Genomic DNA, 15,531 nt, shown 5'->3' with positions numbered 1-15,531 from the left:
AAAAAACAAATAACCCCATCAAAAAGTGGGCTAAGAACATGAATAGACAATTCTCAAAAGAAGATATACAAACAGCCAACAAACAAAGGAAAAAAATGCTCAACATTACTATCAGGGAAATACAAATTAAAACCCCAATGTAATCACTACTTTACTCCTGCAAGAATGGCCATAATCAAAAAATAATGGATGTGGTGAAAAGGGAAAACACTTTTATGCTGCTGGTGGGAATGTAAACTAGTACAACCACTGTGGAGATTCGTTAAACAACTAAAAGTAGGCCAGGCGTGGTGGCTCACGCTGTAATCCTAGCACTTTGGGAGGCCAAGGTGGGAGGATCACCTGAGGCCAGGAGCTCGAGACCAGCCTGGCCTGTCTTTACTAAAAATACAAAAATTAGCTGGGTGTGGTGGTGGGTGCCTGTAATCCCAGCTACTTGGGAGGTTGAGGCAGGAGAATCACTTGAACCCAGGAGGCAGAGTTTGAGGTGAGCCAAGACAAGAGCAAAACCCAGTCTCAAAAAAAATAAATAAATAAAAGAACTAAAAGTAGATCTACCATTCGATGCAGCAATCCCACTCCTGGGTATCTACCCAGAGGAAAAGAAGTCATTATATGAAAAAGACACTTGCATAGGCATCCTCATGGGCTGTGTGTGGTGGCTCATGCCTGTAATCCCAGCACTTTGGGAGGCTGAGGCAGGCGGATGACCTAAGGTCAGGAGTTCGAGACCAGCCTGGCCAACGTGATGAAACTCTGTCTCTACTAAAAATACAAAAATTAGCCAGGTATGGTGGTGTGTGCCTGTAATCCCAGCTATCCAGGAGGCTGAGGCAGGAGGATCACTGGAACCTGGGAGGCAGAGGCTGCAGTGAGCAGAGATCATGCCACTGCACTCCAGCCTGGGGGATAGAGCAAGACTCCATCTCAAAAAAGAAAAGAAAAAAACAACAGAATGATACAATGGACTTTGGGGACTTGGGGGTAAGCGTGGAAGAGGGTGAGGTATAAAAGACTGAACACTGAGTGCTGTGTACACTACTCAAGTGATGGGTTTACTAAAATCTCAGAAATTACCACTAAAGAACTTACTCATGTAACCAAATACTACCTGACCTGTTCCCCAAAAACTATTGAAATTTTTTTAACCTGTATTCAAAAATAAAATAAAACCAATCAGCATATGTAAAAGTACATAGGAAGTGCAAGAAATCATACCAATGTAAATATGATCATTCTAATCTCTAGAGCAGCACTTCTTAGATTAAGGGATGTGACCTGGTAACCTTCTCTCGAGGTTTAAGGAAAGTGTTCATTCTATTCGCCTCCCCTCCTGGTCTCTATGGTAGCTCTTCCACTATAGAAGGCATGCTGCTTTCTAAAGCTCCAGACTCAGAATATGCAGCCACTCTCAGGGGCACGACAAACCAAACAGTTCTTGATACAAAATATTAATGTGGGGTAACTAGGTGACATTTTCTTCCATTGAAAAAGCAGACAGTTCTTTGATAATGCTAAAGTTACATAATGAAGATTTTATAGTATCTTCTACATATCATTTAGGAATCATTTGACACCTATTTAATGCTCATCATGAAGTCTCAGTTTCACAATCCCCTAATCAAGGCAAATTGCTACTACACATCAGTGTTATGACGCTCTTCCAGTAAATCATCACCTGGGCGTCACATGTTAGGTGAGTTACATCAACATGTTGCAGAAGACAGTAATGACCATACCCCAGTAGACTGTGCCATACATTCTGAGAAGGTTTTTTTAAAAAACTGTAATTCACAATAAAAATGAGCCTTAAAAATAAAATGTTTTACCTTTTCAGAATAAATGTTTATGGTCTTTACAGACTTTCCCAAAGATTTCAAATTCCTGTAGGCTCTCTTTAGATTCATAACTAAATTATCCCAAAATAACAATTTAGGTAAGTGGCAAGTTTGGCTGGGTGTCATGGCTCACGCCTGTAATCCCAGCACTTTGGGAGGCAGAGGTGGGTGGATTACCTGAGGTCAGGAGTTCGAGACCAGCCTGGCCAACATGGTGAAACCCCATCTTTACTAAAAATACAAAAATCAGATGGGGGTGGTGGCACATGCCCCTAATCCCAGCTACTTGGGAGGCTGAGGCAGGAGAATTGCTTGAATGCGGGAGGCAGAGGTTGCAGTGAGCCGAGACTGCACCACTGCACTCCAGCCTGGGTGACAGAGCAAGACTCCATCTCGGGGAAAAATAAAATAAAAAAAGTGGCAGGTTTATTCATTACAGGCTTATAGTTCTTACTCAAGCCACAGTGAGTCCCACTTTCTGCCATATTCACACTGAAATGTGTGGTCAAGTTTTTCATAAGTCTGGTGGGGCCACCGTTATATGATGGCTCTATAAATTCTTCACTGGAAACCTAAGACTCTTAATTAAAGCTCAAAGATCCAGAATGAGTGATTTGCAGAAAATAGCTCACAAAAAATAGCTGCTAACTGAAGGAAACCCTGGGAAAACAGTCTACAAAACAAAAAAAAATAATAAAACAAAATCAGGATTATAAAAACCAATTTAGTACATTCATAAATCCATCACTCAAAAAATGAAATCATTAGTGAATGCTTTTAATATTTTACATGTTTCTAAATAAGTAAACTATTCAAAAGCTCTCTTATATTATTGTGCCACTTAGACAGATACATGAAAAAACTAAAAATAGCAATGTGGGTACCATTTAAACAGAAAATATATTTTTATTACAAGCATTTTCTTGTTTTCAGAAAATCTTGACTATTCAAAAGCATTCATATTTTCTCTTTTTTTTCTTTTTTGTTCTGTTTTGTTTTGTTTTGACACAATGTCTTGCTCCATCACCCAGGCTGGAGTGCAATGGTGCCATCACAGCTCACTGCAGCCTCGACCTCATGGGCTCAAGGGATCCTCCTGACTCAGCCTCCCAAGTAGCTGGGACTATGGGTCCATGCCTGGTTAATTTAAAAAATTTTTTTTTGTAGAGGTGTGGTCTTTCCATCTTGCTCAGGCCAGTCTTGAACTCCTGGCCTCAAGCAATTCTCCTGCCTTGGCCTCCCAAAGCACTGGGATTACAGGAGTGAACCACTGTACCCAGCCTTTTTCTCTTGTGAGTATAGGAAATATTTTAAACACATATTTCTCAATATGTAATCTGAAGGTTAATACCTTGAAGCAATTTATGTACTTATTTTTAAGCCACATATTAAAAAGGGCATATTACCTCAATCAAATCAATAGTTAAGATCAACTGGCCAGGTGCAATGGCTCACGCCTGTAATCCCAGCACTTCGGGAGGCCGAGGCGGATGGATCACCTGAGGTCAGGAGTTCGAGACCAGCCTGGCCAACATGGCAAAACCCCATCTCTACTAAAAATACAAAAATTTGCCGGGTGTGGTGGCACATGCCTGTAATCCCAGCTACTCAGGAGGCTGAGGCAGCAGAATCACTTGAACCTGGGAGGCACAGGTTGCAGTGAGCCGAGATCGCGCCACTGCACTCCAGCCTGGGAGACAGCAAGACTCTGTCAAAAAAAAAAAAAAAAAAAAATCAATCTTAAATTGAACATGTAGAATCAGAACATCATCCCTTCACTTAAAAATGAAAAATTAGTAACACAGTGGTTCACACTTGTAATCCCATCACTTTAGGAAGTTAAGATGGGAGGACTGCTTGAGGCCAAGAGTTCAAGACCAGCCTGTGCAACAAATGCTAGAAAAAATAAGAAAAATATAATAAGCTGAGCGTGGTAATGCGCGCCTATAGTCTCAGCTACTGGGAGGCTGAGGTAGGTGAATCCCTTGAGCACAGGAAGGTGAGGCAGCAGTGAGTCTTGATTACACCACTGCACTCCAGCCTGCGTGACACAGGGAGACCCTGCCTCTGAAAAATAAAAAATTAAAAATTAAAAAGACTAAAATAAAGATATATTAATTCATATTCTAAGTAAAGAAATTCAACTATTGTTAGTAGTTAATAATAACTCAGTTTTTTTTTTCTTTTGAGACAGAGACTCGCTCTGTCACCCAGGCAGGCGTACAGTGGCACAATCTCAGCTCACTGCAACCTCCATCTCCTAGGTTCAAGCAATTCTCCCTGCCTCAGCCTCCCAAGTAGCTGGGATTACAAGTGCCCACTACCACGCATGGCTAATTTTTGTATTTTTAGTAGAGACGGGGTTTCACCATGTTGGCCAGGCCGGTCTTGAACTCCTGACAGGTGATCCACCTGCCTCGGCCTCCCAAAGTGCTGGAATTACAGGCGTGAGCCACTGCACCCAGCCAAGAACTCACATTTATGAACTGCTCATCATATGTCATGCATAGTTCTATTTATTTATTTATTTATTTATTTATGAGAAGGAGTCTCACTCTGTCTCCCAGGCTAGAGTATGGTGGTGTGATCTTGGCTCACTGCAACCTCCACCTCCTGGGTTCAAGCAGTTCTCCTGCATCAGCCTCCTCAGTAGCTGGGAATACAGGCGCCCGCCACTATGCCTGGCTAATTTTTGTATTTTTGGTAGAGATGGGGTTTCACTATGTTGGCCAGGGTGGTCTCGAGCTCCTGACTTCACGTGATCCACCGCCTTGGCCTCCCAAAATGCTGGGATTACAGGCGTAAGCCACCAAGCCTGGCCTTTGTTCTCATTATTTAAATAATCCTCATGAGAACCCAATGATGTTGGTGACTGTCAACCTCATTTTACAGATAAGGAAACTGAGGTACAGAATAATTAAATAACTCACCCAGGTCACATGTCCAGTAAGTGTTAAAGCCACAATTTGAACTCAAACAATCTAAAATAGTTCCTTTGCTCTTAACTACTTTACTATTCTACCTATCAGCTTTCTAAGAGATGTTCAATTAACTTTGAGACGGAGTCTCGCTCTGTCACCCAGGCTGGAGTGCAGTGGCGCGATCTCGGCTCACTGCAAGCTCCGCCTCCCGGGTTCACGCCATTCTCCTGTCTCAGCCTCCGGAGTGGCTGGGACTACAGGCGCCTGCCACCGCGCCTGGCTAATTTTTTGTATTTTTAGTAGAGACGGGGTTTCACCGTGGTCTCGATCTCCTGACCTCCTGATCCACCCGCCTCGGCCTCCCAAAGTGCTAGGATTACAGGCGTGAGCCATCGCGCCCGGCCTTCAATTAACTTTTGTTTGTTTGTTTCTAAATGTTTTAACTCACAGATTAAGGTTGTTACTCTTCTCTTTCAAAACTTTTTTTTTAAAGACTGGGCATTTCCAAACAAGGAATGCTACAAAGTTGTTAATGGTTTATTTTACAAAGGAGGTCTTTAAAATCCTATGAAAACAGACAAAGACAAACTCGTATAGCAAAGATACATATTCTTGAACTAGAGTATTCCTTTCCTCTACAAATAATTTAATGATACATATTCTTGAACTAGAGTATTCCTTTCCTCTACAAATAATTTAATGTTGAAACACTATATTTTTAAAGCACACACACACACACACACACACAAACACATAAACATGTTTTAGCTCTAGGTTAAAAACAATTGTTGGCTGACAGCAAGACCAATACAAAATTATTATTAAAGTCAACAAAGTCAAGGGTGCTTAGGATACATTTTAAAGGAAACTAGGTCCTAATAGATTAAGGGCAGTTCAAAAAAAAAAAACGCGGGGGGTAACTAGGGCTCAGGGCATATCCCAAGATCTTTTATTCTGCTCCTCAATGGCTCTTTACTTAAAAATCATGTGATTCTTATAATGCTTTTATTTTCTTTCTTACTACCTCATGCTAGGAGAAAGAAGGAAGCCACAACCAGGCAGAGTGATGGGTGGACACATGGAAACTTCCTCACTCACTACTTGCTGCAAAACGAAACTAGCAAATAGTGAATGAAACATCAAAATCAACCACGAATGGAACTTGCATCAGACACCCAAGGAGAACTGCAACGTATCTCTGTGAACACAGAGAATCTTAGTCTGAAGAGCAAACATAAATACAAATATATTTCCATTTTCATCAATCATCTTGAAAAACAAACATAAATACAAATATATTTCCATTTTCACCAATCATCTTGAAAGCCATAGAAGAGCCTTTCAGAAAAGAAAAACTACTATTGCATAAAGGAAATACTAGCCCTTTCTCAAGCATTTGTCTTCTGAGTGTCAGAGTTACCATAATGCCTGGATACCCAGTCTCCAGGATGGAGATGTCTGTATTACATGACTTGACATGGCAGGAAAGATACAAGATAGGTTATCTCTATGAAGCATCTCTGTCATAAAGAATTAATGCTGCCCAGTGAAACACTTCAGAGAACAAAAGAAGGGACGTTTGACATCTGGCTAGGAGCAAAGCTAATGAGGAACATACCTACCATTTTCAGGTCTTCTTACAAAAGTGAATTAATAAATAGATGAGCATATCATTTGAAAAATGACAATTTATGTAGTCACAAAAATACATTTTATCTCAAAATTAGTCTGAAGGTTTAATTAATTCTTGTAGTCTCAGTCTGTACTCACAGGTATTAAATGGTATCACTGATAATGAGAGTCAGTCTCTATCCATTTAGATTCACTCTTTTGAGACCAATTTCATTTTTACTAATGACAAGAATGCGTGTCAACCACAGGCAGGCACATCATCCATTACAGTGGGATTATGACAATCAAGTCTTAGACAGGAAACAATCAGGTAGCACCACAGCACTCTTAAAAAGGATACATTAGATAAACGATAGTTTTTCCTCTTACACCCTTTGTAAAATTGAGCTACGGATTTGCAAATGAATCAATTTGCATTGAACTATGTATTTCCCACTATTTCACTGTACTCTACAATTAGCTTTTTTTTTTTTTTGAGACAGAGTCTCACTCTGTCGCCCACGCTGGAGTGCAGTGGCGCAATCTCAGCTCACTGCAAGCTCCGCCTCCCGGGTTCACGCCATTCTCCTGCCTCAGCCTCCCAAGTAGCTGGGACTACAGGCGTCCGCTACCACGCCTGGCTAATTTTTTGTATTTTTTTTTTTTTAGTAGAGACAGGGTTTCACCATGTTAGCCAGGATGGTCTCAATCTCCTGACCTCATGATCCACCCCTCGGCCTCCCAAAGTGCTGGGATTACAGGAGTGAGCCACCGCGCCCGGCCTCTACAATTAGCTTTTAAAAGAATGATTTAAAGATCTTTCAGTGGTGTGCATATTGTTATAAATAATAATTCCCCTTTTAAGGAACCACATTCTACCAGTATAGAGAGACAGGTATATAAATATTTATACATATATACATGGATAGATACTTTTTTTTTCTTTAATAAGAATTACAGATGAGGTCTCGCTATGTTACCCAGGCTGGTCTAACTCCTGGCCTCATGCGATCCTCCAGCCTTGGCCTCCCAAAGTGGTGGGATTACAGGTGTGAGGCGCTGTGCCTGGCCGCCTTTTCCTTTAGAAAGAAAGAAAATCGGCCGGGCACGGTGGCTCACAGCTGTAATCTCAACACTTTGGGAGGCCGAGGCGGGCGGATCACGAGGTCAGGAGATCGAGACCAACCTGGCTAACATGGTGAAACCCGTCTCTACTAAAAATATAAAAAATTAGCTGGGCGTGGTGGCAGGCGCCTGTAGTCCCAGCTGCTTGGGAGGCTGAGGCAGGAGAACGGCGTGAACCCGGGAGGAGGAGCTTGCAGTGAGTCAAGATCATGCCACTGCACTCCAGCCTGGGCGACAGAGTCAGTGAGACTCCATCTCAAAAAAAAAAAAAAAAAAAAAAGAAAGAAAGAAAATCACAAGGCATACGACTTCTTTAAAATGTCTTGCATTAACTCAGCCCACTCTTGAGTGTAAAAGAATTATCAAAAGAAAGTTACCATGGAGCAGTCTTGATTACTTTAGAGACTGCACAAAGTGTTGGGCCTCAGGAAGCCAGAGGACAGGTAATGATGTGACACATAAACATCTGGTTGGGGCTCTCACTATCCCTGCCTGGGTCACTAAAGTAGTCTCCTTCCCTCCAACCTCATTGCCACCCCATCGCCTATAGAAGTTACTTTTCCGGCCAGCGGGCATGGTGGCTCATGCCTGTAATCCCAGCACTTTGGGAGGCCGAGGCAGGCAGATCACCTTAGGTCAGGAGTCCAAGATCAGCCTGGACAACATGGTGAAAACCCATCTCTACTAAAAATACAAAAATTAGCTGGGCATGGTGGCGGATGCCTGTAATCCCAGCCACTTGGGAGGCTGAGGCAGGAGAATCGCTTGAACCTGGAAGGCGGAAGTTGCAGTGAGCCGAGATTGCGCCACTGTAACTCCAGCCTGGGCAACAGAGTTTGACTCACTCAAAAAAAAAAAAAAAAAAAAAAAAAGAAAGAAAGAAAAAAGTTACTTTTCCAAAACACAGAAGCAATTAGGTCCCATGCCCGATGGCCTCTTTCACCGGTGTCCACAAACCCACAAACCTTATCCAGCCACATCAGCACCCAGATCTGGGAGATCTGTGCCCTTCCACCTTTGTCCCTCTTTGCTCTGCGGAGAAGGGCTCACCTCGCACCTTCCTTTTTATTCCTCTCACTAGAAAAGACCTCTCTGGGAACTCCTACTTATCCCTCAGGGCCCAAATCCAAAGGTGTGTCTGGAAGTGGCCGCCCAGATGCTCCTGGGTTGCTGATCCTGAGTGAAGGGATCCTACCGCCTTCGGGGTGCTCTGCCCACCGCCCTGTGAGGTTGGGTATGTACTCAGCAACCGTGGGGCTGAGGCTTTTGCAGCAAAACTAACCCTTTGTAGAAGTCAAGGGCAAGTATCGCTAATAGCTCAATAGCTTAAACAAACAAAAAATAGCAGCCAATAAACGTCTGAATAAGATGTGTGAAAGAATGAACTATATACAGTTGCAAATGGAAGTCAGTTTCAGGGAAATACATGATCCAACTCTCAGCCTCCCCATCTACTATCTGCATGACTTAGGACACAGACGTTTACATCTGAACTGTAAAATGAGGACAAGAATACTCACTGACCACACCTCCTACGAGGATCAAGTAAGGAAATGTATGCGCAAGATCCAGCACAGCCCCAGCTCTCTACACAGGAGCACTGCCTCCCACTCTGTCCCCATAGAGCTGCATGCAAAGGACCTGAGTAAGAAGCCAGGTGGCAGAGGGAAGGGTTATATGGTTGAGCAAAAGAAAGACAAGGTAGAGAACAGCAAATAAAGGCAGAAAGGCAGGAGAAGGGAATCATGAAAGAAGGTCACTTAAGCTTAAGGGGTCTCCTTTAGCAGGAAAAGATTCGGCAACCCCAACCAAAATTATCAAAGCCGGCCAGGCGCAGTGGCTCACGCCTGTAATTCCAGCACTTTGGGAGACCGAGGTGGGTGGATGACTTGTGGCCAGGGATTCGAGACCAGCCTAAACCCTGTCTCTACTAAAAATACAAAAATTAGCCAGGCGTGGTGGCGGACGCCTGTAATCCCAGCTACTTGGGAGGCTGAGGCAGGAGAATCGCTTGAACTCGGGAGGCAGAGGTTGCAGTGACCAGAGATTACACCACTGCACTCCAGCCTGGGAGACAGAGTGAGACTCCTTCTCAAAAATAAATAAATAAATAAAATTATGAAAGCCATTGACTTAGTCTTTGGCAAAGAAGTGAACATCCAGACGCCTGAGTTCTGCCTCCTCTCTGTTACCCTGAGCAAGTCTTTTACACCTGGCAGCCCTCCAAACCCTTCTAAGTGAGAGTTGCGGGTGCATTTCCAAGGGTGCTTCAGTCCCTTCCACTATATAACCTTGCAACTTCTCCACGTAGAGAGGCCACAAGGCTTTCTTCGGTGGGCTAAAAGGAACATCATAAAATTAAGATGAAGTCAGAATATTTGAAATGGGCTTGACTCTCAAATTCCAAGACGTAAAATTAATTAAGTCATTAGCTGATAGGCACAACTCAAGACACCTCCCAGGAGAACATGTAAATTAACTGCTTTCAAAGGAGTTAGCATTCTAAAAACCCCCTCAGGATCTCACTAACATCTCCCCTCCCCCACACTTGGCCTAAAACGACAAAGGAAAAGAGGGAGACATTTTGTTTGTTTGTTTTAGAGGTTTTCTTGTTAATTTTTTAGGAATGGAGTGAATAGTAAGATAGGATGAATATAACAGTTTCTGTGGACTGATGCCTGCCATTCTGTAGCTTGCACAGGAATTAGAGTAGGGGAAGGTTCGGAGTATCTCTATACAATGGATATTTTTTAAGCATGCTGGGAAATGGGTGTAAATTGTAGAAACAGTGCAAAAACAGAGGAAATTTCAGGTTTGGGGGAGGTGCATCTTGCCGGATCCTGCAAACAATAGGCACTTACTAACCCCCTTCCCAGTTAACAAGTAGATTTACAGGCTGGGCTTCGCCTTAGAAGTCCTCAAATCCTGTAGGCAGAAGCTGAAGAACCATCACAATTTACCAAATGGATAAATTAGTCCTGAAAAAAGATCTACCACACCAAACTGTATCAACAACCTTAGCAATTCCCGCTCTTAAAAATAACTTCCCTCCCCTACCTAAAAAAAGGAATGCTGTGTCTGCCAACTATGGAGTAAAGAAAAAAGGGTAAAATTCCACAAGATTCCAACTCAGTTTTGCACTTCTCAATAGAAGTCTACACATGTCATAGGGAGAGGTGACATGCTTTGAAAACCCTGGCCTACCACATGTGGTAGTGTTAGTGAACAGAATGGCACATTTCACAAGAACGCCAAGGTTTAATAGCTCAGGGCTTACAAACATGTTGCAATTTACCATTAGTTTCCAGTGGAAGCACCGGGATTTTAATTTGCATGATGAAACTGCCCAAAACGTAGTTTCAGCCAGAGCAGAATTCATTCACATCTTTATAAATGTACCCCATTATATTACAGCAGGCACATGTGTCTTGACAGAACAATGGTTTGATGTGACTCCCGCATTTAAGAAATACATACTTTTTTTTCCTTTTTCCTTCAACAAAGCTATGTTCTCAGCACCCAGTTAAGTCAGGAGCACTGGAGATAGAAAAATGAGTAAGACATTGACCCTGCCCTCCAGGCACTCACAATCTAGTAATTTTTTTTTTTTTTGCAAGCTTGTTTTCTGTTAATTCTATATCCATTTATATATTCACTTATTAGCATTTATTTATTCTAGCACTGCTCAAACATTTTCATGCCATAAATTATACTATTATTTCTTTTCTAAATGAGCACTTTGTTAACAATTATCTGAAAGCAACTATTTGGTGCTTAACTGTGCATGGACTGATTTAATCTAAATGCAAAATGTGTCCTAATGAACTCAAACAACCATCCTGTATTTACTGAGATCCATGACTCTGGGGCAATACTTTCACTGGGTTATAACCAACAACATCCCCTGGGGGACAACTGCTCAATAGCGCTCATTCACCCAAAAATGTTTTCACTTACTAAGCTGTGAGTTTTGTCATTTCAAATTTCCACACAGAGTATTGATAAGCTGTGTGGTTTGATTTCCACAATTAGAAGAATCTGAAAAAGCCAAGTAGAACTGTGTCTGAAATCTGTTAAGGATAATGTTCAGATGTGTAATTTCCCGACTACCTCTACTCTCCTCTTCATGTTCAGTATGGAAAAAGAATCTTGTAAGTCACATTTTACCTAAAACACACAGGATTTCTAAATGTACTGAATTACATTTCTACTGAATTCATCTGAGAGAGTTAACTGTGGAGCGTCGTGACATCAGGATCCCTACTGCTGAGGCCAGCAACCGGGGACAAGTCTAACATTGTCACTAACATGGTATGTGCCATTGGTCAAGTCACTTCACCTGTCTAAATTGACAGATGATTGCAAAATCTCATATTTTAAATAAAAAAGGAAGGAAATGTTGTCTCTTGTTTCAGTGAGAATGAAGCCAACTGTTAATTTTGTGTCTTGATGTATTTCCCCGAAGACTCAGTTTGTATAAACACTTGGATAACAGCTTTCCCTCCCTTTTAGCCTGGTGTCTCCCTGCAAGGCATCTACAAAGGAGCAGTAAGCCATGTCTTCCTCTGAATTTTACTAAGGAACAATCTCCATGCCTGTTTACCCCAGATAAACAAGGAGAAAACATGAGCAAACACAACCTGTCTGGGACAGGCTTTACGTTCTTCCCAGCCTGATACTGAAGGATTAGCTGAAGTACATATTTTCTTTGCTCCTGCATCTGCCCTTCAGGTTTGAGCTTCTGAAGCCCCATCCCATCTTTTTTTTTTTTTTTTTTTTGAGACGGAGTCTCGCTCTGTCGCCCAGGCTGGAGTGCAGTGGCGCAATCTCGGCTCACTGCAAGCTCCGCCTCCCGGGTTCACGCCATTCTCCTGCCTGGGCCTCTCCGAGTAGCTGGGACTACAGGCGCCTGCCACCATGCCCGGCTAATTTTTTGTATTTTTAGTAGAGATGGGGTTTCACCGTGGTCTCGATCTCCTGACCTCGGGATCCGCCCGCCTCGGCCTCCCAAAGCGCTGGGATTACAAGCGTGAGCCACCGCGCCCGGCCCCCACCCCATCTTTTAACTCAGCCAAAGAACACTCGACTACAACTGACCCAACAGTGCTGGAATCTGCCAGGGAAGGGAAAGCAAATCTGCAGAAAATGCCACCGGCCAACCCTCTTCCTGAAAAGAACCCTCAGCCCAAGTTTCATTTCAGCAGGCCCCCGACCCTCCCTGCCCCCAGCCCAAAGCCCTAGAGTAAGGGATACAATGGGATATTATCAAACCAATTTCCTCAGTAACTGAAAACTTAGAACTGGATCTAGACAAGAAATAATAGGATAACTTACAAACAGACTATTGGCCGGGCGCAGTGGCTCACGCCTGTAATCCCAGCACTTTGGGAGGCCGAGGTGGGCCGATCACAAGGTCAGGAGTTCGAGACCAGCCTGGCTGACATGGTGAAACCCCGTCTCTACTAAAAATACAAAAATTAGCTGGGTGTGGTGTTGCGCGCCTGTAATCCCAGCTACTCAGGAGGCTGAGGCAGGAGAATTGCTTGAACCCAGGAGGCGGAGGTTGCAGTGAGCTGAGCTCGTGCCACTGCACCCCAGCCTGGGCGACAGAGCAAGACTTTGTCTTTAAAAAAAAAAAAAAAAAAAAAGTTTATCACAACTTTAAAATGTCCATTAGGTTTTCTGGAACTTCAGTGAAGGATCACATTCATCTGTATACTTCAGAAAATGCAAAAACAAAACCTTTTAAATCTAAAATATATATTAGATTTAGGTATATTATATACCTATGCTATATATCGTATGTAAGTGTACATTGTATGCATATTTATATACATTTTTCAATACTGGAGAGTGACAAGAGCAGATAGAAATCTTTAACCAACCCTCGCTGGTTCTCTGCATACTAAGAATCATAAATACCAGTGGTCACCTGAAAATAGAGTAACTGGGCTTTTAGGATGTCTAGAAGGAAGAGACAGGAGACTGTTTGCAGGAAACAAACAAATAAAACCTGAAAGACAGCTACACTTACTGAGCCTCTACTATATGCTGGACAGTCTGCTGAGTACTTGATACACACACCAACCCAGCTAAATCTCAGAAACCCCAAGAAGCAAGTGTTCTTTCCTTCAATTTTCAGGTGATGAAATTGAGGATCAGAGAGGTTGAATAACTTGGCCAGGATCATTTGGTCAAGATCTCCAACAGTCAATTGGAGAGCTGGCATTTGACCTAGTATAACTTACTTTGAAGCCCAAGAGTTTAATCACTGTGCTAAAAACTGTACAGGGTTTATCATTCCCAAAGGAGAACTTCTTTCACTCCATCTCCTCCCATTCAAAAAATATAAGATCTCAAAGCAAATCTAGAGTCTTTTCTGACAATCTGCACATCTGGCCATTCCAAGTCTTTAAAGTTGTCTTTTACGTATGGATTAAGATGTCTGACTGTAATAACCCTCGCCCATCCGATTCCAGTGTACCTGCCTAACTACAGCTCCACCAAAGCAAATCTATTACTTCCCCAAGGTATTCAACTCTGAGCAGGTTAAAACTTCATCCTCCATACAGAAGAACTGCTTCCCAGAAACTATGCCAAATCCAGGGGCGCTTTTAGTCATTGGACATTTCAAAATACATGACAGCACAGATTTAGCAAAATAAGTCCTATTGTTTTAGCCCCAAACATATAAAATAAATATCCTGTAACTCCAAAAATTGAAAAACTGCAAAAAAAGTAGGCGATCATTTTGGCAGTTCTGAGTAAGGAAATGTTTGTTTTCCCTCTTGTGGTCACACAACAAATGGTGAAGAGATAAACATCAGTAACATCAGCCTTTTCCCAATCCTGCATCAACCAAATATTTATTTACATCTACTCTTTGAAGGCCTCTTTCTCGCCTTTTCCACACCAACATCTCAGCAGGTGTCCCAGATTAAACTGTTGAATACCATACCCGATTGTTTAAAAAACACCTATTGACAGGACCTGTGGCTAGTTATTTTTTAATTAGGGGTTGAAATCCTATACTGTGTGTATTTAGCCCCCTAAGAACTAGAGCCAGAGAAGGACGCCTCTGCGGAGTGGTTTGCCCAGTGGGTGGGCGAGAAGGGAGCCCCCGGTTTCAGAGGGGCTGCTGCGAACTGCACTTCCTGCGCCGCCCCCTCCCCAGGTAACTCACCAGGATACCCATCACGTCGGTCCAGAGTCGGGAGAACGCCTCGGATGTGCCAGCACCCGGCTCGGGCTCCGGTTCCGGCTCCGGCGCGGGCTCGGGCTCGGGCTCGGGCTCGGCCTCCGGCTCGGGCCCCGGGCCAGCTGCTCCCGCGTCCTCCATGGCCGTGTCCCGCGCGCGGGCCGTGCGTCCCAGTCCCCGCGGCGCCCTCGCCCCGCACCCGCGCGCAGCCTGCCCGGATGCCTGGTCCCCGCCCGCGGAGTCACCGAGCCGCGCCCCCGCGCTGCATGCCCCGGCAGCCCCGGCCTCCCCGCGGGGGCCCTTCGCAGGCGCCCGCACCTCAGCTCTAGGTGGCCACGGGCTGCGCGACTGACAACTCCAGAAACTTTCCCACCCCGCTCGGCGCAGCAACAGGGTAGCAGGAGGCAAAGTCCGCACCACTGAGTTGTACGACGGGGAATTCGCTCGGCCCAGAAGCAATTAAACCCACTGCAAAGGCGTTTCTTCCTGTGACGGGAACCAACTAACTAAGGCACGCGACTCGTTCCTTCTAGCAAGTCTTGGCAGGACCCGGCAGGGGTGGCCGCGGCGCCTCTAGATTTTGGAGGGAGCTCCCCGGGACCCCTCTCTTCAAAATGAGCTCTTCCAGCTCCACATGACTCTCTCCCCTCGAGGCTAAAGAAAGCGTTTAGCAACAAAAGGTGCTCTGATGTCAGGCTCTTTGCATGGAAATGAGCCTCGGATAGGAGAACAAATCGCCTGTTGAAAGAGCAGCCGCGCCGCGGTCTCCGGCCCGCAGAAGTTTCCAATCACGCTATTCACGGAAACGCTTTTGGTCACGGAAACCCGAGAAAGTTAA

At 43.9% G+C, this 15,531-nt stretch overlaps 1 protein-coding gene across 3 annotated transcripts in view; it reads right to left on the bottom strand.

The window, feature by feature from the left end:
- The window catches only part of SASH1 (SAM and SH3 domain containing 1), a 212,430-nt gene extending 197,121 nt beyond the window's left edge, over nt 1-15,309 (bottom strand). For 2 of the 3 annotated variants that reach the window (XM_030809810.1, XM_030809811.1), the window contains exon 1: nt 14,679-15,124. In XM_030809810.1, coding sequence (XP_030665670.1) covers nt 14,679-14,834 — 156 coding nt within the window. In that variant the 5' untranslated portion in view covers nt 14,835-15,124. Of the gene's footprint in view, nt 1-14,678 lie in introns of all 3 variants that reach the window. The other variant, XM_003255856.3, reaches the window with a different exon arrangement.
- Between the last annotated feature and the right edge of the window lie 222 nt (nt 15,310-15,531).

Source organism: Nomascus leucogenys, chromosome 3 (assembly GCF_006542625.1).
Source record: "Nomascus leucogenys isolate Asia chromosome 3, Asia_NLE_v1, whole genome shotgun sequence".
Classification (NCBI taxonomy): Eukaryota; Metazoa; Chordata; class Mammalia; order Primates; family Hylobatidae; genus Nomascus; species Nomascus leucogenys.
The sequence above is the reverse complement of the archived record's forward strand: the minus strand, read 5'-3'. Positions and strand labels throughout refer to the sequence as shown.